At 38.5% G+C, this 25,682-nt stretch overlaps 1 protein-coding gene across 1 annotated transcript in view; it reads right to left on the bottom strand.

Moving 5' to 3' along the window:
• mus201 (rad2 superfamily protein mus201) overlaps window positions 1-23,994 on the bottom strand; it is a 296,493-nt gene extending 272,499 nt beyond the window's left edge. The window contains exon 1 of the mRNA XM_090412474.1: window positions 23,774-23,994. Within this exon, the coding sequence (XP_090268600.1) occupies window positions 23,774-23,861 (88 nt within the window). The 5' untranslated portion in view covers window positions 23,862-23,994. The remainder of the gene's footprint in view (window positions 1-23,773) is intronic.
• Between the last annotated feature and the right edge of the window lie 1,688 nt (window positions 23,995-25,682).

Below are 25,682 nucleotides of genomic sequence, written 5' to 3'. Positions count from 1 at the left end.
AGGCTGTTGGAAAGCACAAAAAAGAAGAAGAGAATACTGTAAAAGGAACCAGAGGATGCACGACTGACTTCTTTTCCTTCAAATTCTTCCATCATAATAATCACATGCCTTTATAATTCTTTATAAATTTCTTCCTCTTTGATAGTTCTGCATGACTATTCATCCTTCAAGTCAGGACAACACGTGCAACTCCCACCAGCTAAGGGCAAGTATGACATCCTCACCATGATGAGATCCAAGGGAGGCTTTTGGGAATAGCTTTTGAAGTACAAGATCAACAAGAAAATTCCCTAAACATGAAATTTCTAAATGTAAATACTAATAAAATAATGTTTGAAGTTTCAAAGATGTGCTTCATGAGCTGCAAATAGATAACATAACTAAACATACAGTATACATAAAACAGCAAGAGGTGTTACTCAGATACTGGAGAACATTTTGACTTTCATTGCGATGTTTTTTTTTTTAAAAAAAAGAAGAACATATACAAATACTGGCCACTGAATTTCATGTTTCATGGATGACAATGTTACTGTCCATCGCACAAGAATTGTTCAGCAGTGGCTCAGTGAGCATGACAACAACTTCCACTATCTTCCCTGGCCACCACAAAGCCTGGATCTGAACCCCATTGAGAATGTAATGGATATTTTAGAAAAACAGATCTGGAGCAAAGTCCTGTTCTATCAAATTTGAGCCAGTTAAAGGACTAGCATGTGTGGTATGTTGTAGACATAGATGCAATCCAACACCTTGTGGAATATAATAAATTTAGTTTAATCCTTTATCCAAGTGTGAGCAAACAAAGTTTGCACCTGAAAGTATCTTCGGGACTAGGGTAAGGTGGTACAACACCAGAGCACTCCTTGCAAAGGTGGAGCAAGCTGCTAACACTCCTATCTCAGTTATCTCCCATAATGCAAAACACATCTCCTTGCAGATATGTCTAATGTTATGCATTAAGGGAAGGGCCACAACCCAGACTAGTTTCGGCCTTTATTGAGGTCGCTTCAGTGAGAGCCAGGCCCAAGTGGAGATACCAGGCAGAAGCATTAGCAGGTCATCTCCACCTATAGGAGTTGCCAAATGGTGTGCCACCCTTTTTTAATAAATTACTCTGGATTTAGAGAAAGATGTTGAAAGTTTATTTTTCACTTGGTTAGAGTATAATAAATTTAGTTTAATCCTTTATCCTATTGCATTATGGGAGATACTGAGATAGGAGTGTTGGTAGCTTGCTCCACCTTTGCAAGGAGTGCCCTGGTGTTGTACCACCTTACCCCAGTCCTGAAGATACTTTCAGGTGCAAACTTTGTTTGCTCACACTTGGATAAAGGATTAAACTAAATTTATTATACTCTAACCAAGTGAAAAATAAACTTTCAACACCTTGTGGAATCTATGTCAAATTGCATATGTGCTGTAATTCATGCTAAAGGAGGTCTAACACGGTATTAAATAAGTTTCTAATTCAGTGACTGGTATCTGCAGATGTTTAAAACAATGGACTGATATTCAGAGCACGAAACTATCAAAAAGGAGATAATGCTTTCAGTCCTTGAGGGTGTGAAGCTAATAAGGGTATGATACATGAACAATTAAGTACAACGGAATATTCTGTGAAATTATTTCAACGAATACTGTCATTGTAATCTATGTTCTAAAAGACATTCACCAGTTTAAATATTACTGTGAAATAAATTGTATATGGCTACATCCTGTGAAACAGAAATAGAGGTTTCTCTGCACAGTGGCCAAATGGAGAGAGTTCACATAGTTCTCTAAAGGAATTAAAGCTGCCAATTGAATGAGTCATGTTTATTAACAATATGGATACCCTGGATGATTTGTTTGCAAAATAGCTAAAGAAAATGAAATGGTTTTTTTTTTTTGTTTTGCAAGGAGAAATCTCAAGTTTCCAGAAAGAAACATTTCTGCTTCTTCCATATGACAACAGCTAACATGCTGTTGAAATGTTTTTATAAATGTGCATCACATTTATAAAGATAAAGTCTGACTCATCCTTTCAAAACATGGAGCATTTGTCATCCTTCTAACTGTGCTATGAAGCTCACTTACAATAGTGTGACTGATGAGTATTACAATTTGAAAGCAAGAGTCTGAAACTGATTTAGCCACTGATATCTACTGTTAATTACACACAACAGCAGACAAAACCAGGATTTATAGAATAGTTTATTTTTCTTGTGTTTTGTCACCAATTAATTTTTTGTCCTCAACTCTAAACATTATTCATCTCTCTCTCTCTTTTTTTTTTTTTTTTATTGCTCTCTTTAGTTTGTCTGATTTAGTTTTTACTAATGCATCTATGGTTAATATAACAAGTAACAAATGTATAACAGTATAAAAGAAATGAGTCAGTGTACTAGCTGTGAAATGTACGCTTTGTGGAGTGCGGTCGGAGTGTGGATAGATGATAATAAAGGATTGAATGTGTGTAGAAAATGTAGGGAGAATGAGGAATTGAAGTGTATTTCGGATCGTGAGTGTGATATTTTTGTCAAACTTCAGAATGAAGAAAATAGCGAAATGACAAGAAACGGCAAGGTTGTACATGAGAATTATGAGAGTGTGAATGTAGAAAGTGTGAATGATAGTATTAATGGTTTCTCAGAGAATAAAAAGGATGAGATAGATGCATTGAGTGAGATTGCGTTGTTGAATGGTGCGATAGAAAGGACAAAACAGCAGCTAGAATGCATGAACAAAAGTCGACTGAATGAACCAACCAATAATAAAAGGTATGACAGGAAAAATAGACGTATGAATGTGAACATGAACAAAATGAAGGACAGAGTGCTGTATGGAGACTCATTAGTACGAGGTGTGTTAGTAGAGGATTTGACAAAATCGTACCAACCTGGTGCGACCATAAAGGATGTAACTGAGTCTATTAGAGAGCAAAAGGAAAGGGTGAAAGAAATGATTGTTGTGGCAGGTACGCATGATTTGAAAGGAGATAAAATGGAAATGATAGAAGACCTGAATGAATTGTTTGGGGTAGCAAAAGAAAAGAGTGAGAGAGTTAGAATGATTAGTCTTTTGCCACGGTATGACAGTGAAATGTTTAAAAGGAGGGCCATAATTGCAAATGACTTTATGCGTGGGTTATGTATGACGAGTGGTGTGGAATTTGTGGACGTTTGGAGTGAGTTTGATGGGCGAAAGGATCTATATAAGATGGATGGCTTGCATTTGAATGGTTATGGTGTAAGAAGACTTGAGAAAGTGTTGCTGAATGTAGTGGATGTGCAAATTCAGGGAAACTAGATTTGTTAAGGGGGGGGGAGTAGAGATACAGTCCTTATGGAGGCAGTTGAATGTAAGAATGAATATAATATGCTAGAGCAAATAAGGACAACAAACCAGAGTGGGATAGTTAATATAAGGCATCAAGGTAGGGTTGGGGCTAATGGGGGTCTTAAATTCATGTACACTAATACTAGGAGTATTAGGAACAAGAAGGAAGAGGTTTTGGACATGGTTGGCACTTCCAGACCACAGGTTATTGATATTAGTGAAACATGGCTGACTGTAGATGAGATAGCTAGTGGGATTGAATGTGATGGGTATAGTGTGTTCGGGAATGACAGAGAGAATAAAATGGGGGAGGAGTATTGTTGATGATAGCTGATGAGCTACAGCCAAGGAGAATAGAAGTTGAATTGCAGGATAGAGAAAAGAGCACATTTGAGGCCATTTGGTGTGAGATTGTGGCTAGCAGAATTAAATATACAATTGGGTGCTGCTATAGACCAGGTGATGGAAAAGATGGTGGTGACAGTATGCACAAGCAAATAGAACAAATGAGTGGAAGGAGGGTGATTATTATGGGAGATTTCAACTATGGTCGCATTGATTGGAGTGAGGAGAGGACACACGGGAGGAAGGAAATGGATTTTATGCGGTTATTAAGGGATAACTATCTGCGACAGCATGTAATGGAAAATACTAGGGGTCAGAGAGTGCTTGACCTAGTAATTACATCTGAGGATTTGGCTGTAACAAATATGACCACATTGCCACCAACCGGTGAGAGTGATCATAGGGTCTTGACTTGGGAGGTGGCTAAAGGTGTAGAATTTTCAATTAAGACAGGGTACATGTGGAATTATCGGGCTGGAAAGAATGACAAGCTTAGGAGTTTGATTGGCTCAGTGCCATGGCATGTACAACTGCAAGGACTAGAAGTTGATAGTGCATGGGAGGTAGTTAAGAAGTGCTTGCATGAAGCAATGGCTGACTGTATACCTAGAGTCCGAATAATAAATCAAGTAGGGGTTAAATGGATGAATAACACCATTAAGCTTGAGCTGCAAAAAAGGAAACAACTATGGAGGGAATTTAAGGAGAAAGGTGACCGGCAGGCATATGAACGGTATAAAGCGCAGGCCAGAAGGGTGACGAGTGTGGTAAGAAAAGCAAAAAAGGATTACGAAAGAACATTGGCCATGCAAGCTAAAGAGAATCCTAAACAGTTTTTTAGATATGCAGCAAGTAAAAGGAAAAATGTACATGGCAGAATGATTTTAAAGAATGCCGATGGTAGGGAGGTAACTGAATCAGTTGAGATAGTTGAGTTACTGAGTGAGCACTTTGCAAGAATATATCATCCAGGTGGTGACATTGCAGAAACGAATAAACCAGTAGATTATATGGGAATTGTGGTGAATGAAGAGGAGGTGAGTAGTCTATTGCATAACCTCAATGTCAATACATCTGTGGGATTGGATGGTATACCAGCTCGTGTCATACGTGAAGTGGCTAAAGAATTGTCTGTACCCTTGACCATTTTGTTTAATTTGAGTCTCGGGTCTGGGTTAGTCCCGAGCGGGTGGAAGGAGGGGAAAATAGTTCCACTGCATAAAGGTGGTTCCAAGACTGCTGTTGTAAATTACCGACATGGGGGACAACATGGTTTTGTGAAGGGTAGATCATGCCTCAGTAACTTGCTCACGTTTTATAACACAGTGACGGCTGAACTGGATAGGGGTAGTGGGTTTACAGTGATACTACTGGACCTTGCCAAGGCCTTTGATAGGATACCACATGGAACCCTAATCAGTAAACTGGAGCAGATGGGGATGGATATAGGTTTGGTGAGATGGATAGGAGGGTGGTTGAAGGAGAGATACCAGAGAGTGGTTTATTCAGGAGTGGAGTCAAAAAGACATCTTGTGGCTAGTGGAGTGCCACAGGGCTCTGTTCTTGGACCACTGCTTTTCAATTTGTTCATCAATGATATTGGAAAGGATTTGAGAGGAAGTGTTCACTTGTTTTCTGATGATGCAAAGTTGGGTAGAGCAATTGTGAGTGCACAGGATGTCAAAATTTCACAGGATGATTTGGATAGTTTGGAGGACTGGGCTAGGAAAAATGGATGTCAGTTTAATGTGGCAAAGTGTAAGGTTATGCACTTTGGGGTGAAAAGAATAGCAGCAGTATATCGCATTGGTGGAACCGTACTCCAGGGATTTGGGAGTGCTGGTGGATAGGGAGTTGAAGTTTAGGGGACACATTGCAAAAGTGACTAAAACAGCTCACCAAATCACTTGGGTTCTGAAAAATACTTTAACATGCAGAGACAAACAAGTTGTTGTTCCTCTGTATCGAGCCTTGATAAGACCCCATCTGGACTTCTGTGCCCAGTTATGGGCACCAGGGTTTCTTCGTGATGGGGAGGAAGTGGAGAGGGTCCAGAGACGTGTGACCAAGATGATAGCAGGTCTGTGGAATGAACCTTATGAGAATAGGTTGAAGATTTGTGGGTTGTAGAAATTGGACGATAGGCGAAGGAGGGGTGATATGATTGAGACATTCAAATTACTGAAGGGTTTTATAAGATTGATCCAGAAGATATTTTTGAAAATATGACTGGTGGTGGGAGGACTAGGGGCCATGCATGGAAGCTGGGCAAGAGCATGGTTGACAAGGGTGTTAGAGCTAGGTTTTTTACTCGAAGAGTGGTGAATGAGTGGAATAAGCTTCCGGAGTCTGTTGTGGGTGCTACGACCGTGAATGAGTTCAAGGCAAGATATGATAGATACTGTGTGAATGTTGAATAGTTGTTCCAGACATGATGTTAGGGCCTCCCTCGATGAGTCTGTCGACTCCTTGGAGTTTCCCGGAATAATAATAATGTAAAAAAAAAAAAAAAACTTCCATATGTGGAAGTTTTTTCTAAGTATATAAAGAAATAAAATTTAATAAAATTAAAACTAACAGCTGCTGATGTGGTTTGGCCAGTTTCAACAATGTCCTATGGTTGACAAAACCTGGGTTCTAACTCCCCTCGTAGAAACTTGGGTTTTTCATCCCTCAAAAACCGGCAAATCAGCCAGAAGGACATATGTAACTGATAGTCATAAAACACTGTGCAGAAAGGATTAACTTCCCTACAAGAACATTATTTGGATTTTAAGTAGCCCAATTCCTTTGCTCAGGTTACTGAGTCTAACACACAATGGCAAAATGGAAAATTAAAGCTATAAAGGATGACACATATTAATATACTGTAAAATTATAAAAGGACATGATACATTTTGATCAGTCATAAGTGAGTGTATGCAGTTCAGGCAGACGGTTAAAAGCAGTAATATTTTGACTTGATCTCATTTCTGTGCTTAAGAAATAAAGACAGTCAATTAAAATATGATGGTTAAAACAGAATCACAGTACTTACATATCGGTGTGTCACTGCCTGTCACAATAAGGGTGTGTAAGATTACTATGACCTATAGAGTCAAGCAAGAACAACTTCCTCTTTACAGTTCTTGGACTATGCTGTTACAGTTTCATTTCAAGATTGGTTCATTTCTTTTTTTTTTTTTTTTTCTATTTTTGGAAATATCAGTATTCTATAACTCTTGTAGTCCTCACTTTTGGGAATCAATTAGCAGCCTATCTCCATCCCACATCACTATTTTAATCAAGTGCATTCCAACAGTGTGTTCAGAAAAGTGGTGGTATAGGAATATGGCCGACAATCCTGCATCTTAATCCTAGTGAGTAATTATTGATTTGTCTAGTTATTTTTTTCTAAGTTATTAGGTTGCAAGAAAGGGGGGGGGGGAAACTTACATTTCTTTTTAATAGTAATCCTATACATGAGAAGTCAAAAAATAGTTGATGTTAAGCATATCAGTGCTGTCCATGAGGTGCAGGTGAGGATTGAGAAAGAAGTTTATTGACATTTTTCTTGAAGAGTTGCAGGTTGTAGCTGTTCGGGTATACTTCATGAGGTAAGTTGTTCCAGAAGATGGAGGTAAGTGAAATAAGAGAGGAAGCAGGTCCACTGGTCTGCAGCTGCACTGTAAAGAGATGCTGATAAGTTTAATTGCTCTCCTCTGGACAGCATCAAGAATTTTTTGAGAGGTATTAGGTGCACCATCCCAAAGATGTGAGCATTATTCTAAAGATGGGTAGACTTGATATTTGTAAGAAAGTTGTGTGGGTGTAAAATAGAATCTCTTACGTTGAAGAGAATGCCTAGTTTTTTCGATGCTGAAGAAGCTACTGATGGTTTATACCATGAGAGGTAAGTGTTAGTCCAAGCAGAGATCTGATCCTGTCAGGTGATGTGTATAATACTTGGGGTAAGGGTAGGTGAGCTGAGATTCCTTTTGCAAAAGATAATGGCAAGACTGCCTTTTGGTGGCAATGAATGTGACCAGACTGTCCTTTTTCCATTGAAAGATGGTATGCAGATCAATGTTTGAGTGGAGATGATTTTAAAATCACTGCTGAAGATGATTTTACAGCTTGGGATGCTGAGCAATGGAAGGTTTGTACAAACCTTCCATTGCTCATTCTTTGTACAATGAACTCTCCATTCACTGTATACAAATGAGTACAATGAATAGAGAGTTATCATTAGGAAAGCTGTGAAGATTAATGGTGACTGAGAACAGATCATTTATATACAAGAGAAAAAGGATAGGTGGTAGAAAAGGGTCCTGAGACACTCCTGCACTGGTGGCAAAGCTTGATGAGAGGAAGAACTCCACCAGTAACATGCAGTGAACAACCAGAGAGAAAGCTGGCTACTCAATTACAGAAGGCTGTAAGAGTGGCAATACCTTGATACCAGATACATTCAAAGCTCTGGAGCAACAGTACAAGTTTCTTCAAACCGTTCCATGGCATTTGTCCAGTTGTGGGTGATGAGGACTGAGGTCAGCCATGGACCCTGAACAGCAGAATCCCTATTGGTGGTCAGATATTAATTGGTGGGCCTTTTCATTGCATTTTAGGTAGTAGTGGAGAAGTTGACTATTGATGGTTTCCTCCGTTATTCTGGAGAGGATTGAGTTCATGGCAAAACTGGTCAGTGGTTGGATGATAGGCTTCTAACTTATTTTGGAATAGACTGAATATGTGATTATTCTATGCATTTTGATAAGTGCCAGCTAGGTATAAAAGATTGTAGAGAAGATACAGGACAGGTGTTAGCTCTGGAGCACAATGTTAAGTACAATTGGACAGATGCCATCAGGACCAGATAACTTTTCAGAGTCCAAGCTATTTAATATTTTCCTAATGTCTTTAAGACGAAAAATCAACGCAGGCCTACAGTGCTCAGATTCTAGTGTGGTAGGTGATATGCAGAGCAGAAGGGAGCTAGTTGCAGAGGAACCAATTCTATCTTAGTATTAACCAATTAGGTATTCATTTGAAATTATGTACAAAGCAACTAAGGCTATGAGGCCAGTGTTAATTCATATGCTACCTGTTATTAAATAACAAGTTAGAAACCTGTGCAAAAATTGACTAACTTTTCCAAGGGAAAAAAGTTACTATAGTTGATTACTAGAATCAAACCTATCGATATTTTTTAACCAATCCAGCACAGACTATGCAGACACATAAACAAACACACATCCAGAGTGTTCTGCTATTGAAATAATCTCAAGTCCACTTACTCATTATATGGAGCAAAAGATAACTAATTGCAGAGGAACCAATTCTGTCTTAGTTAATAACTAATTAGTTATTACTATTTATTTGGAATTATTATTTTCCTGACCTCCATGGAGTTCACAAGACTCATCATGGAATTCTTGTGTAGAGGCTTAAGTGCTGTGAGGACATTATGTTGGAGGTTTAATGGATTTTTTACAACACTCAAAAAGAATTAAAATAGAATTTAATACTTCCTATATTTCGTCCTAGTCACTAGGACATCTACGGGGATTACAAAAACAATTAACGTAACATGCACACAAAAACTTACAATACTAAGCCCAACCACGTGGGTGACACTAAAGTCCTATCTAGGTGGAGCACCCTCTAAGGGCGGTAGTAGGTGGCCTGGAATGTAAGGTGGGAACCTCTGGTGATGAGTGTTTCCCTAATCTTCAGAAGCTTAATGCAACCGTATTTGTTAAGATTTGGTTGGTTTCTGAGAGCTGCTGCTGCTTCTAAGAAAAGTCTCTCTTTCTTGAATTTGCTGTGGTGGAGCATGGTGGTTTTCTTCAATGATACTCTGTGGGTGGTGTCCAAAACATGGTCAGCCAAGCCTGAATGGCCATAGTTGTGTTTAGCGATGTACGACTTGTGTTCCTCCAGGCGGATGGATGCTGATCTGCCTGTCTGTCCAAAGTACGCAAGCTTACAGGAACAGGGTACTTTGTAAACTCCAGGCAGAGAGAGAGGAGGGAGCTGATCTTTTGTAGAACGGATAAGGGTAGCAAGTTTGCAGTAGGGCTTATATGCTGTAAAGATCTCTTTTCCTTTGCCATCAACTCTGGGTATTTCTCTTGGAATAACAAAATCTACAAGCAGATAGAGGGAACCGCCATGGGTTTCCCCCTCTCACCCCCCCTTGCCAATTTCTATATGGAAGATTTCGAAAAACGAGCCATAGACTCAGCCCCACTCAAACCTTCTATCTGGCTAAGATATGTAGATGATGTATTCTCTATTTTGGCCTCATGGCCCAGACATGTTAGACTCCTTCCTCGGTCATCTCAATAGCCTACATCCAAGAATCCAGTTTACTATGGAAAAAGAAAAGAACAATTGTTTACCCTTCCTAGACACCTTAGTCACGCGCCTGCCTAATGATACACTTGCCTTCACTGTATACAGAAAACCCACACACACACACAGGCAGATACATTCACAAACTCTTCCACCACCACCCCTCACAACAATATGGCATCATTAAAACCCTTACCAAGAGAGCCCACAATCTTTGTTCCAGTGGAACCGCCCTCACTACTGAGCTTAACCACATACACAGAACTTTCCTCTCCAATGGCTACAGCGAACACAGTATCAAAAAAATAATCAATTCCTCCCCCATTCCCCGTCCCTTTCGTCAACAAGATTTTAAAAATGCCATCACCGTACCCTACGTCCGAGGCACTTCGGAAAAAATAGCCAAGATACTAAAAAAGTATAACCTACACACAGCATATAAGCCCTACTGCAAACTTGCTACCCTTATCCGTTCTACAAAAGATCAGCTCCCTCCTCTCTCTCTGCCTGGAGTTTACAAAGTACCCTGTTCCTGTAAGCTTGCGTACTTTGGACAGACAGGCAGATCAGCATCCATCCGCCTGGAGGAACACAAGTCGTACATCGCTAAACACAACTATGGCCATTCAGGCTTGGCTGACCATGTTTTGGACACCACCCACAGAGTATCATTGAAGAAAACCACCATGCTCCACCACAGCAAATTCAAGAAAGAGAGACTTTTCTTAGAAGCAGCAGCAGCTCTCAGAAACCAACCAAATCTTAACAAATACGGTTGCATTAAGCTTCTGAAGATTAGGGAAACACTCATCACCAGAGGTCCCACCTTACATTCCAGGCCACCTACTACCGCCCTTAGAGGGCGCTCCACCTAGATAGGACTTTAGTGTCACCCACGTGGTTGGGCTTAGTATTGTAAGTTTTTGTGTGCATGTTACGTTAATTGTTTTTGTAATCCCCGTAGATGTCCTAGTGACTAGGACGAAATATAGGAAGTATTAAATTCTATTTTAATTCTTTTTGAGTGTTGTAAAAAATCCATTAAACCTCCAACATAATAAACTCATCATGGAAGGTCAACATAAAGTCTATCACCACTCCTTAAACTCACCTAATGTCTGCACATTCACCACCCTCGCAAGCAATGCTATGCTCCTACCAGTCTCCATACAAAAAATTTACTTCTTACCCTTTTACTCACCATTTCCTTTTGCAACTTACAGAGATGGCCCCTTGTCTATGTTCCTTCCCTTCATTCTACAATATTAAAATTCTCCTCCACATGATAACACTTCAACAGCTTAAATGTCTCAATAATATCCCCTCCCCTATATCTTCAATCTGCCAAACACAGCAGTCTGCATGCTCTCAGTCTATCCTTAACATTGGACAGTCCTGATATTTTTGTTATTTGTCTCTGCATCCTCTTAAAGGTTACTTCATCCCCTTCAAATCCCAACTAACCAGATCTGAGAACAGAAATCAAGACATAGTCTGATCAAAGCTTTATACAATGGGATTATCACACTTTTATCTTTGTGATCAATGTCCTCCCTCTTCAACATTGCAGCAATTTTCTGAGATGTCTTCAAAACCTTGGGAATGTGTCCTCGAAACGTCAAAAAATTAGCAACAATCTCTCTAGCCAAAATCCTCCCAAGATCCCTTGCTTCCTCCACTTTTTCCAATATAACCCAACCAAGTGAGTATGAAACGTTCCATCTGTGGATCCCAAATTTTAAAACCTTACATTTACATGCAATGAAGTGACATCTCCATTTCTTTGCCACCTGTATAGCTTCTTCAAATCATCTTGAAGAGTCAAACCATCAGCATTATTGCTAATAACCCTCCAAAGCTTCACATCATCTGCAAACAACTGAACATCTCCCTCTAGTCCTGTGACAATATTATATTGACAAAGACTGAAAGAGTACTGGTCCTAGTACTGAATCCTGTGAAACTCAATTTTTAACCTTCATAGTCCCGATACTTATCAGAGAGCCAATCACACAATCCAATCCACTCACCTAATATCCACACCTACAGGGTGTTCGGGATAAATTTGACATATTTATAATTAATTATATTTTTCCGTAAGTTACATGTATTAACACACACTTCTCTTCATTTAAAAGGTTGGACCCTTCTTCATTCATATACAAGATGTCAGAAAGGATGGATAGCTGGAACCCACCTGAATCATGGAAGAGAATAACTTGTATCATGATGATTCATGCCGGCCATCAAAATAAGGATATTTCGACTGCTGCCCAATGCTCCCTGAATACAGTAAAAACAATCAGGCATGAACTAGAGACTTGCAATGGTGACTACGAGGATGTAGCAAGAAGAAAGATCCCTAGCAGACGATCTGATTGCGTTCGTACAGCAGAATTCCTCGCAAATCTGCAGGAACAGGTGTTGAAGAACCCTGGCATTGGAATTCGGGCTTTGTCACGTGAAATGAATGTTGCAGCCTCTACTATGAAGCTTGCACTCAATGAAGACCTCCGCTACTACTCATACAAGCGCCGCAAAGGTCAGCTGCTTACAGAAAAGGCCCGTGAAAAACGTTTGATAAACGCGAAGAAACTTCTAAGCAGAGTGAAACATCCTGCGGAACCACAAACAATCTGGTTCTTTTCCGATGAGAAAAACTTTTGCCAGGATCAAAAACACAACACGCAGAATAACAGATGGCTTGCATACAGTACAAAGGACATTCCTCGTGTAATGCAGACTAAATTTCCCCAAACTGTGATGGTTTTCGGATGTGTATCCTCTGAAGGCAATGTGATGCCTCCGCATTTTTTCCAAGAGGGCCTCAGGTTGACTTCAGATGGCTACGTGGAGTTGCTAAACACTGTAGTCAAGCCCTGGATAACAAGGGTAGCCAATGGTAGGCCGTATGTATGGCAGCAGGATTCGGCCCCTTGCCACACCTCTGGGAAAAGTCAAAAATGGTTGTCTGAAAATTTCTACGACTTCACCAGTCCAAATGTTTGGCCTCCAAACTCCCCAGACCTTAACCCCATGGATTATTTTGTATGGGGCGCAGTTGAAAAAGACACCAATCGCACTTCCAGTAATACAAAAGCCCAGTTAATGGATAAAATTAAAACAGTTTTTGCGGCCCTTCCCAGGGAGACTGTAGCATCAGCTTGTTCGAGGTTCCGAAGCAGGATTGAAGCTGTGATCGATGCTAATGGTGGTTATTTTGAGTAAATCTTGTTGATAGTATTGTAATTAACTCTGCCTGTAATGTTTTTTGTCAATTCATTAAATTTAATAGATACAAAGAAGATTTTCTTTTTCCTTACGAAACTGTCAAATTTATCCCGAACACCCTGTATATGTTGCAACTCAAAAATCAACTTATGTCATGTGGCTTTCTGTCAAATGCTTTTGAAAAATCAAAAAAAATGAGTGTTTGCCTTACCTTCATCCACTGCTCTTGTTACTCTATTGTAAAAGGTAACCATATTACCAAAACAAGAGTGCCCTTTAACAAATCCATGCTGGCCAACATAAATATTATTATCCTCATCTGCACAATTCTGTATATGAGTTCTTACCAATTTCTCCAAAATCTTAATTACAGAAGAAATACCAACAGGCCTATAGTTTGATACTGCCATTCTATTGCCACCATTATGTAATGGTACTATCTTACCCTCCTTCCATTCTCTCCAGGAACCTGTCCAATTGCAAGACTTTCATTAAACAGCCAAGTTAATGACATAGTCGGTTACATAGCACATTCCTTAAAACATGTGGTGAAATTTAATCTAGGCCCTCTGCCTTATTAATTATGAGTGAGGCAACTATGAGGGTGTGCTGAAAAGTTGTGAAGGAATTGAGGTAGAACTATGTAACTTATACATTATTCTGCATCTTCTCCATGAAGTGTTATACACTTGTTATAATGCTGATACATCATTTGTAATCCTCTGAGAAAAAAAGTCTTTTCCTTGTTGCACAAACCAGTCCTCAGCTGCAGATATGACTTCATCATCTGCAGTAAATTTTGTTCCTTTCAAGTGTTTCTATAAATTTGGGAATAGGAAATAGTTAGATAGGGCCAGGTATTGTGAATAGGAAGGGCAGACACTGAAAGTCCAAGCTGTGTATTGTCTGTTGGGTTTCATGAGCAGCGTGAGAAGATATGTTGTCGTGCAAAAGCAACATGTCTCTGCTCAGTTTCTCATGCCATTTTTCCTTCACTACTACCTTCAATGCTGTTGATTAAACTGCTGCTGTAACAGTTTCACTTTTTTTTTTTCAGGTACTTGTTAAGGATTACATATCCCAAAAGACAATGGCAAGCACCTTCCCTGCTGACTTTTGAGTTCAGAACTTCTTTGGCCATGGAGAACCTTTGTGTATCCACTCCATTGACTGTTGTTTGGTCTCTAGGTCACAGTGATGAAGCCATGCTTCGTCAACAGTCACAATACGAGCCAAAAAATTTGCACCTGATTTTTCAAAATGACCCAAAATCCCTTGAGATGGCAACACACATTCTCTCTTTTGGTTGGCATTCAAACATTTGGGGACCCACTTCACCAAGAGCATCTACATGTCCAGATATTGGTGAATAATGACCCCAACGTATATCCTAGATATCCCGAGTCTTTGCAATGTTCTTGGCTTGTATTCGTATATAATCATCATCATGGCATGCACTGCATCGATGTTTTCAGGTATAATCACTGTGGAAGGTCTTCCTGACCTGGAGGCATCTGTTGTCTCAAGATGCCCCTGAGATGACCAGTTTTAAAATCGTCTGCCCATCTAGCAATTGTTGGATATACTGGGATATCATTCCCCTAAAGACTCACACAATGTTTGACGAATGTCAGCTGCAGACTTTTCTTGCAGCATGAAAACCCCTGACATGTCTTCCTATCTTTCCTAAAAGAAAAAGAATTATTACAATTTGAAGAAACATGGGGATTAAACAGTTTTAAGATATGTTCTTTCTTGCAGTTATATCAGTTACTTTAATATCATTTGCGTTCTAGGTGTTTATCAGAAGTTTTCAACACCCCCCCCCCCTCATAAGTTTACAAGGCCAGCGTTTTATATCTGTTAATTCAAATGTTCTTCTGGATGATTTGCCAATTTTGCAGAATGAAAAACCCTGCGACTGCCATATTAGTCTTTAATAGTGGACTGTTGTCTTGGATCCCACTTTCCAAAAACTATCAATTGTGTAGGATACCAATTACACTGGAGAAAGATACTAATGAGGAGGATTTTTATTATTTTTTTTTATTTAGTATTTTGGAGTTGATGACTAATGTAATTCCTTAGAGAAAGTAAGTTAGGATATACTACCAGAGCTTGAAGGGGGAAAGTGAATGACTCATGTTAGAGGATTAATACAGTGAAACAACACTGAGGAAAGGATTATTATCATCATCATTATTATAGGCCACTCCATGGAATAGTAGACTCATCAAGGAAGTCCCTAAACATCATGGCAAGCACTATCCAACATTTGCGCAGTATCTATTATACTTTGCCTTGAACTCATTCATAGTCATGGCACCAACAACAGACTCTGTCAACGTATTCCATTCATTCATCACTCTCCAAGAAAAAAATCTAGTGCTAATAGCCTTGCTAACTATACTCTTCCTCAGTTTCCAAGAATGGTCTCTAGTTCTCCCACCACCAGACCTATTTTGAAAAATTTCCTCTGTGTTAATCTTGTAAAAATCCTTCAGTAATTTGTATGTCTCAATCATATCAACCCTTTTCCCACCTGTCAACCAATTTCCATAACTCACAAATCTTCAATCTGTTTTCGTAAGAGTCATTCCATAGACCTACTACCATCTTGGTCACTTGCCTCTGAATCCTCTCCACCTCTTCCTCATCACCAAGAAACCCAGGTGATGATCTCAGTGCAGTAGTCAAAATGGGGACTTATCAAGACTCGATAAAGAGGAATAATAACCTGCTTGTCTCTTCTTGTCAAAGTCTTCTTCAGTAATAAAGTAATCTGATGAGCTGCTTTAACCACTTTTGTTGTGTGTCCTTTAAACTTCAACTTCCTATCCACCAACACTCTCAAATCTCTTGCTTTGTCAATTTCCAGGAGCACAGTTACATCATGGTGGTATACAGCTGGTAATCTTTACACCCCAAAATGCATGTCACATTAAACTAACATCCATTCTCCTTTTCCCAGACTGTCAGTCTATCCAAATCATCATGCAAAATTTTAAAATCAACTGTATTAACTATCACTCTACACAGTGGTGAGCTATGAAAATTTTAACAAAGGGCTCACATCGTCAAGCAAAAAAAACCGTATTTCACACAAAAATGTTTATTAATACAGCTTGTGTACAAATGCCAATCAAAAAGTATGAGGGGATAATCAACCTGTAAAGGCTATCATTTTTAAACAAATATTTCATGATCTAAACATGAAATATTTGCACACAATCATTGCACACAGTGTTAATTTATCTTACATAAGAAAAACAATTTTGAACTATCAATATATAATACGAATAAAATCTTTTATAATTGCACATATGAAACAGTCCACTTTTTTATAAACAAAACAAATTTCTTTTGTTTGCGATAGAAGTTTTTATGACAAACAATCTATAAATAATAAATAAATATTATCTAAACACAATAATTGAAGTATGCTATAATTCTCTTTTATTTTTATACTTCAAGTGATAATCAGCGGTACTAATCAAGGAGCATAATTTTACAGTCCTATTTATTTATATGCGATTACCAAACGTGAATTCTTATTTTTAAAATGGTAGTAACAGTAACTATAATATTTTATTTAATAAAATCACTTTGTTAGGTTACCATATTTCAAAGTTACTGTATGAGTTTTTCGCTTAATATATTTCAAAAAATTATGTTCTGTTTTTTTTTTTTTGAAAAAATAAAAAAGTAAACAAGAAGAACAAGGGGCTCTCAAATTTGAGAAAAATTAACAAAGGGCTCGGGCGAGCCCCTTATAGCTCACCACTGACTTTACCCAATTTTGAGTCATTAGCAAACAAGTGAACAGTTCCTCTCAGATCCCTTCCTATATCATTAGTGTACAAATTAAACAGCAGCAGAAGAACAAAGCCCTATGGCACGCCACTAGTCACAGGCCTTCTTCTGGACTCTACTCCTGAATAAACTACTCTCTAATATCTCTCCATCAACCATCCTTTTATCCACCTCATCAACCCTATATCCATCCCAAGTGCTGCAGTTTACTGATTAGAATTCCATGTGGTATCTTGTCAAAGGCTTTTGCAAAGTCCAGCAGTATCACTGTAAACACATTACTTTTATCCAGATCAGCTGTCACTGTATTATAAAACATGAGCAAGTTACTGAGACCTGACCTACTCTTCACAAAACATGTTGGTCCAATACAGTATCCAATTTCTGTCTATCCATGCCTATATTTTGTTCTTTACCAACTTCTCCAATACCTTGACCTGATATGCTGATCGGTTAGTAATTTACTACATCAGTCTTGGAGCCTCCTTTATGCAATGGAACTATTTTCCCCTCTTTGTCCCCCTTGGAATTAACCTAGAGCTGAGACTTCGATTAAACAATGTGATCAAATGCACCGACAATTCCCAAGCTCTTTGACATAAAACTCGAGCTGGTATACCATCTAATCCCATAGCTGTATTCACATCAAATTTCTGTAATATGCTATGCACCACCATTTCATTTATCTCAGTTCCCAGATAAGTCTTTGCCTCTCTCGTTATTGCAATATCTCCCTCCATCTGGATGATATAACTCTTGTAAAGGATTCACTCAGTAATTCTACTATTTCAACTGATGTGTGTCTGGGATTATCTTTTGCTTGCATTGCTAATTTCCTTTTGCACTCTGCTTTTGCCTTTCTTACCACACTGGTTAACATTCTGGCCTTCACTTTGTACTGCTCATATGCCTGCTGGTCACCTTTCTCCTTGAATTTCCTCCACAATTTTTTTATTTTTCTGTAGCTCCATTTCCATTTAACTTGATTTACTCTCCTGACTGTAGGTACGAAGTCTGCATTACTTTCCTTAAACACTCTTTTACCACTTCCCATATACACTAATAACATCCAGCCCTTAGTTTCCCAGCACTGAACCAAGCAATATCCTATGCTTGTCATGCTTACCAGTCCTGTACTTCCACATATACCCCTTCTTAAGTGAAAATTCCACACATTTTAGCCACTATCCAGGTCTCAAGACCATATTGGTCTTGAGACCTGGATAGTGTCTCTCACCAATTGGCAACAATGTGGTCATATTGGTGATAGACAACTTCTGTGATGCAATTGCTAGATCACGCACTTCAAACTCCTAGCATATTCCATCACATTCTATCTCAGGTAATTATTCCTTATTAACTGTATAAATTCGATTTCCTTCCTCCTAAGTATCATCTCCTACTGACAATCAATGTTCCATAGTTGAAATCTCCCATATAATTACCCACCTGCTAATCATTGAGATTCTTTGCTGATGCATGCTATCCCCATCATCTTTCCCATTCCCTGGTCTAGAGAAGCATCCAATTGTATATTTTGTTCTGCTGGCCTCTATCTTATACCAGATAGCCTCAAATGTGCTATTTTCACTAGCCTGCAGTTGAACTTTTACTCTCCTTGGTTGCAGTTCATCGGCCATCATCAATAACACTCCTCTACCTCATTGTTTTCTCTCTATCCTCCCTGAAAGCATTATACCCTTCACATTCTATCCCACTAACTATATCATCTGCTGTCAGCCATGTCTCACAAATGCCAATAATATTTGGCCAGGATGAACAACCAATGCCAAAAACTTTTCTCCTTGTTCTGAATGGTCTTGGCATTAGTGTACATAAAGTGCAAAAGCCCCTTAGGCCCACCACCACTATCCTGATGCTTTATATTAACTATCCCATTCTAGTTTGTTACCAGTGGTACTAACTTAGGCATTTTATGCACACTCTTACACTCAACTGTCTCACTGATATCTGCAAATCCACTCAACAGCTACCCCCTAAAACCTCTAGTTTTCCTGACTTTGCACATCCACTCTAACTTCATTCAACAACACTCTTTACAGATTCTGAACACCAAACTCATTCAGATGCAAATCATCCTTCTTGTATAAGTCCTTTTACCCATCAAACTCACTCCACACATCCACAAACTCTATATTATTCCTTCTGCATTAAAAATATTATTTAATTCTTCCAACATTTTATCACTGAGACTTTATCAAAGAGTACAATATGAGACTGTAACACACACACAAATAGAGGCAACACAAAACTAAGTGAAACATGGGGACAAAAGACTGAGGAATACATGGAAGTACCCAAAAAATACACCTGCAGTCGAGACTATGGTCAATCGTGCCTTGCAGACCATGCTTTAGATATGGCTCCTAGAATCAGCTGGAAAAAAAAAAGACCACCAGCCTCCATCTCAGTAAATGTAGAAGAGAAATATTATTTTTGAAATCTGCAGCTGCTCTCAAAAATCAGCCTAATTAAATAAATATGGTTGCATTAAACTTCCCAGATTTTGGGAAACACTAATACTTCGAGATCCCAGTTTACATCCTAGGCCACCAACAGGCACTCACAGAAGGTACCCCAACTAGTTAGGATTCTAGTCTTTCATCCACGTGTTTTACTTAGTTTTGTGTTGACTTTGTGCTTGCATGTTACAAGTCTCCTATTGTATTCCCTGAAGATATTTCAAGTAACTAAGATGAAATATTCGAAGAATTCTTCCAACATTTCACGTGTGTGTGTATTACAATGTTTTTAATCCTGCTGTTTCACTCCATTAAGTTTTAATCCTGCTGTTTCACTTCTCAGTGCTGTTTCACTCTATTAAGCCTCTAACATGAGTTTCTCCCAGCACTTAAGCCTTAAACACATGAAGTAAGTGAGTGTGTGAAAGAGAGAAAATGGGATGAACTGGTTTGAATTAGGACCACAGCAAAGAAGGTGCCAGTAAATTGTCTGTTAATTGTGGGCATTCTTATGAGCAGTTCACCTGTCTGCATGTAAATGCTCTAAAGAACATCCTCCTAGAAACATCTATTTTTCTAGGAGGGTGTTTTTTAAATATTTCTGAGTGGAAAATCCTGCCGCGTCTATACGAGATCACTTAACCAGCCTTCAGCTGAAAGGCCATTACAAGTTATTAAACTCCTAGATGGAATTTTTTATTTTTTATGTTGAGCCCATATACGAGAGGTTGGCTGGTCAACCTATAGTACTTTAGTATCGTATATGGGTAGTGGTTGGGAGAGAAAAAACTTGTTTACATTTGATTTAAAAGGCTGTATGTTGTATTCCTTAGTTAATACATCATGGGGAAGACTGTTCCATAGTACAGCAGTAGCAGGGATGAAGGAGGAGGAAAAGAAACTTGTTCTGTGGGTTTCAAGGTGTACTGTGAAAGGATGTAGGACAGCAGCTGTACGTATTCCAATGGGCTTAGTACAGAGTGGGGGGAATTATTGATGCTGTTTCAGATGAACATTTCCCATGGAAATATTTATAGACTATAAATATTGTAGAGCCCAAATGTCTAATTGCTCTCCTCTTATTGAATCAAGCATTTTGAGAGAGCTTTTAGGAGCCCACTCCAAATGTGAGAACAGTATTCAACAGCTGGGCAGATTTGCGATTTGTATAAATTTAACACCTGTTTAGAGGTGAAGTAACGTCTTGAGAGAAAGAGAAAACCTAGTTTTTTGGAAGCTGAGGATGCAATGGTTGTGATGTCTTTATGCTAGGAGAGGCTTGATGTTAGGGTAATTCCAAGAAGAGGAATCTCATCTTGTCTGAGAATTTCAGAGTTATCAAAAATAATGCTGGGGGAAAATGGTTCTTTTTTGTGAGAAACAAGACAGAACTGGGTTTTGCTAGCATCGAAGTTGATGAGGTTATCTGAGCCCCCATTGGAGGATGGCTTGGAGGTCAGAATTAAGGGTGGTGGTTGATGCTCTGTGAGTTGAAGCGAGTTGTGTAGAGTAGGGTTTGTCAAATGAAAGGGAGGAGTGTAATGTACTGTCATCTGCAAAACTGTGTATTGGGTTGGACATCAACTGAAGCAGATCATTGATATACAAGAAAGAAGAGGGTCGGTGAGAGAACTGAGCCTTGTGGAATCCAGCATTATTGGATGGTGAGAGGATAGGGAGCCATCTGCCATCACACATAATGTGCATCCAGACAGGAAGCTGGCAATCCATCTGCAGAAGTCCTGAGATAGTCCAAATGATGGGAATTTGCTTAGTAAGCCTTTGTGCCAGACCCAGTTAAAGGCTTTAGAGATATCAAGTGCAACCACTTGGGATTCGCCAAATTTCTCCATGGCATTTGTCCAGCGATGAGTGATGTATGAGAGTAGATCTCCTGTTGATAGGCATCATGAAATCATGAAATCCAAAGGACAAATGCTACAATGTCCTCATAGCTGCACTCTGGAGGTGTTACAGAACAGGAGATGATTGAATGGATGGAAGTTAATAAATCTTGCATGGAATCTAGACATTAAAAAAAATATAGCACACAGCTAGTTCTTCTGATGAAGGGGAAGTTAAAAGTGCATTTAATCTGCTATCCTCAGAGTACTGATTCCATCTGTATCACATTGAATTTCCCCTAATTTTCTTCAAAATCACATTTTTTAACCTATGTTCAATTGTTACATCCATTTCAACCTTCAACTCCATAAATTAAAACTTGTTTGAACACTGTTTCATATACTAGTTTAATGTTTTTGATGATTTTTCTCTTATTCAACATAATTATGCAGCTGGCTCACTACACCAGCTCTTTTTAGTTCTATTATCTATTTTGAAATTTAATTTGCCCTCTTCTAAAAAAAATTTCCCTAAAATAGCTTAAATGCTTTACTTGTTTTACAGGTTCTTCGTTGGAAATGCAGTTCTCATGTTCTGGTAATTTCCATAAATTTCTTGTCTTTTTATGGATGCATGATTTTCACAGGAAAAACTGCTTAGTAGCCATCTGATTTTGCTACTGCGTACTAAACATTCGTAGTGGATCTGTATCAACCCAAGTTTGATATTTGGTTTAATCATTTTTTCCTTTATGTGATGATGATAAATAACATAAATGAGTAACAAAGGCTTAAGTGCATCCTTTCCTTACACCAGAAGCATTTGATTGCATTGTACCATAATGTTTGTGTTGAACTATTATTGTAAACTAATACAAAATACAATTTTCTCTGCTAGGTCTTAAATTATCAGCATCCTCATTCCTTGCTGACACCTTTTGCCAGAACAGCAATTCTTAAACTGTAGGTAAATTGGTAAATGTGAGTATATTAAATATTTATTACAGAATTATTTAAGTTATTATACACCTTCCATATTATATTCGTTTAATTTATTGCAGAAATAAACATTGTCAAGCATGATTACAGTGATTCCATTATTTAAAATGGGTTATGGATAAAAAAAAAAGTTTCAGCCCATAGTCAACATAACTAGAAAGAAAAAGAGACATCCATATAAAGAAGAGAGAGCAAGACAACCTTTTCTGGATGAAAATTTTAGTAAAAATGGTATTCAGTTGAATATTTAGAGAACTGTACCTTGAAAAAAAGCTATGATAAAAATAAAACAGCATCATATTTCTGATTTTAACTGGATTACATGTGAAATGAAAGTTTCTTTGTTGTTTTTTTTAATAAAAACAGGAAATAGACTATCCTCCAATTCTTTTTATTAATAAGGTTGAACCTAGTTCTAAAGATCCACAAAAGTTTCTCATAGTTTCTCACACACAGCTCATGAGCCTTGGGTTGCAGATCATGATCTAATCCCTTAAACAACAATCCCATCAAAGTACTCTCATGTACACATTCACTAAATAAGACAATGTATACAATAATGAACATTAGTTCTGGTAGATAATCATATGTAAGTATAAAATTTAACTCGTAAAGGAAGCAAGCTTATTATGCTTGTACAGCATACCCGTTTCTCTTCAGAATGTTCTTTGTTTTGAAACTTATGCTTAAATTATAATGATTTATGCATAAACTGAAAAACTTATGCTTCATATGATATTCCAGGGAGTCATTAGACCTCGATGAGTCTAATGACTCCCTGGAGTTGCCCGTAATAGTATTACTTCCCATCACAGCTCTGCAAATTTGAAAGTAAGACCCTATTTGGCAATTTCTCTTGTAAAAATAAGTATCTGTTGATAGTTGAGGAGAGTAAAGAAAGGAGAGTTTAGAATATGGATGGGTGAACGAATATAAGGGTTAGAAGACCATGTCACCTACCAAGCCACTCTCTCAACTTGGATAACTTCTGTTATCCATAGTTGTGGGAACTGCTAGGCATATTGCCTCATGATATGTTCTTGCTTGGTTTCTTTTCCTCTATCATATTATAATATAAACATAATTTATATTATAATGTAAACATTGTGCCCTCTCTCGATGAGTCATTGGACTCCCTGGAGGTGTCACGTAATAATAATAATAAGCTGGGCATAGATTATTTTGAGATATAATACGCAAGGACAACCTACAATCCTAAGCTTCATCTCGACTAGATACAAAATTAATATTATTGATAAACTTAATTAACGATTATCAAAAATTAATTAAAATTAGCAAAGTATGTAATATGCACGTACACATTACCTAATTATATATGATAATTATGCAATGTGCGTTATAACAATCACATGTGTATGTTTATGGGCAATGAAAGGATACCAACTGCAAGCACTTTATTCTCAAAACGCTCAAGATTTATCGGTATTCCAACTGGCGCAAGAAGCTGCCACAGCCCTTGAACTCCCATGTTCGTAAACTGATGTAACTTTTCCTTCTAAAATTCTAACCATTGATGTAATAAATTTTCTATCTTCGAACAATAAGACATTTCAAAGGTACGCTTATGTTCTAAAATTCTTCAAACACACTTTCCGCACAAGCACTGCATTTCGATCACAAAAAAAAGTAAAATAGTAACCTGTTTCGAACAGCAATGTTCACAAATAACAAATAACAGCAATGCTCTCGGGAAAATAGTATCAACTGTAACGTCCTACATAGCAACATTCGAGTATCACATAATTGTAATTAATAAGAAATATAAATTATGTTTGGTGACATTATATTTAATTTGATTTTATGAATAAATAGACCATCAATTTCATTACAAAAAATTGTATTTATTACTAATTATATGAAGAGCCAAAGGCTTCGATTCCGCGAATGAACTTATATTTAAGTTAAGGGATATTATATCCCATATTGTTTCTTAGCCGAATAAGAAACTCAAAGAGTTTCATGCCGAATATAGAAACTCAAAGAGTTTCATGCCGAATATAGAAACTATATAAAGTTCGGCGATTCCAAGCGTAAGCAAATACCTAAATAGTGCAGCACCTGATCCCTGAAGGTAGTACAAGCTGAGGCAACTCATAGAAAGGGTGGAGCAAGCTCCGATCACTATTCTTGATATTCACCCATAATATGAACTTAACTCCTAGGAGCTGTATTATTGTTCAACATTATGAGAGAAGGTCACTACCCAGACCGGTTTCGACCTTATGTATAGGTGAAGTGGGCTCTAAAAATAAGACGATCCCGAAAGATCGCCCAACTCAGCGTTGTTCCACTCGATGACAGGCTCACCCTGAGAAGAACTTCTCAGCATTGGCTCTACCCAGTGGCAGGCTCACCCCACCACCAAGCAGAGCCATAATCTCAGCGGTGGCCCCACTCAGAGACAGGCAAAAACCTACCTCCAAGGGGAGCCTCTCAAAGCCAGATCCTCCCCGCACCGGTTTCCACCCTCATTGGGTCTCATCAGTGAGTAGGTAGAATGGGAGTTCATGCCTTTCATCACTGGCCTCTTTAGATTTAAAAAAAAAGTTGTGCTGAGAGTCAGCTTGATAATGAGAGAGGAGGAGAAAGATAGAGTGGATAGTAGTAGATAGTTAAAAGAGGCCTCAGTCGATACTTGGCCTGACTTAAATGCCAGCACCAAGCAGATCTCCGACATTATCTCTCTCCATCCATTCTTTTCCGCGTTCCCCGGCCAGCCACCTCTTCAGATGTCTGGCCGATGAAAGAAGTGAAAAACAAATGCAGGAGGACACACATAAATTGAAAAGCAAAAGGAACTAGGATACATAGAAGCAGACCAATAAAAGAGCTAAGACACACATAAAATAGGACAACAAAAGTCAGTGAAATAACAGAATAGTACTGTAGGAACTGGGGAGGAGCCTGGCCCGAGTGATGCAGCCCACAAGGAGCTGCACCGCCTCGCTGTAAGCCTTCGCCGCTCGGGTTCTCAGGTCCGCCCCCTCCTGTGAACTAGATATGAACGAGAAATTCTAAAAATGAACGACAATTTTTTTTTTTTTTTAAATTCGATCCTTCCCTGATTCTCTCGAGTACCTTTTCTTCAAATAGTTTTGCAACGTTTTCTAGAAATTGAACAAATAATGTCGCCTCTTCATCCGTTAAATTTAGTAGTTTCTGCATATATATACGAAACACACCTACGTCCCTGCGATAATCCCAAACTCAGAAACTACTCGTTACTTAGAAATGACAGACTTAATGCCAGAGGTGGAGGCACTGCCATCTTTGTCAGAAGAAACATTCG

Source organism: Typopeltis vanoorti, chromosome 22 (assembly GCF_054136105.1).
Source record: "Typopeltis vanoorti isolate ZY-2024b chromosome 22, IOZ_Tvanoo_1.0, whole genome shotgun sequence".
NCBI classification, from domain to species: Eukaryota; Metazoa; Arthropoda; class Arachnida; order Uropygi; family Thelyphonidae; genus Typopeltis; species Typopeltis vanoorti.
Note: the sequence above shows the minus strand (reverse complement) of the source record. Positions and strands in the feature narration are given on the sequence as shown.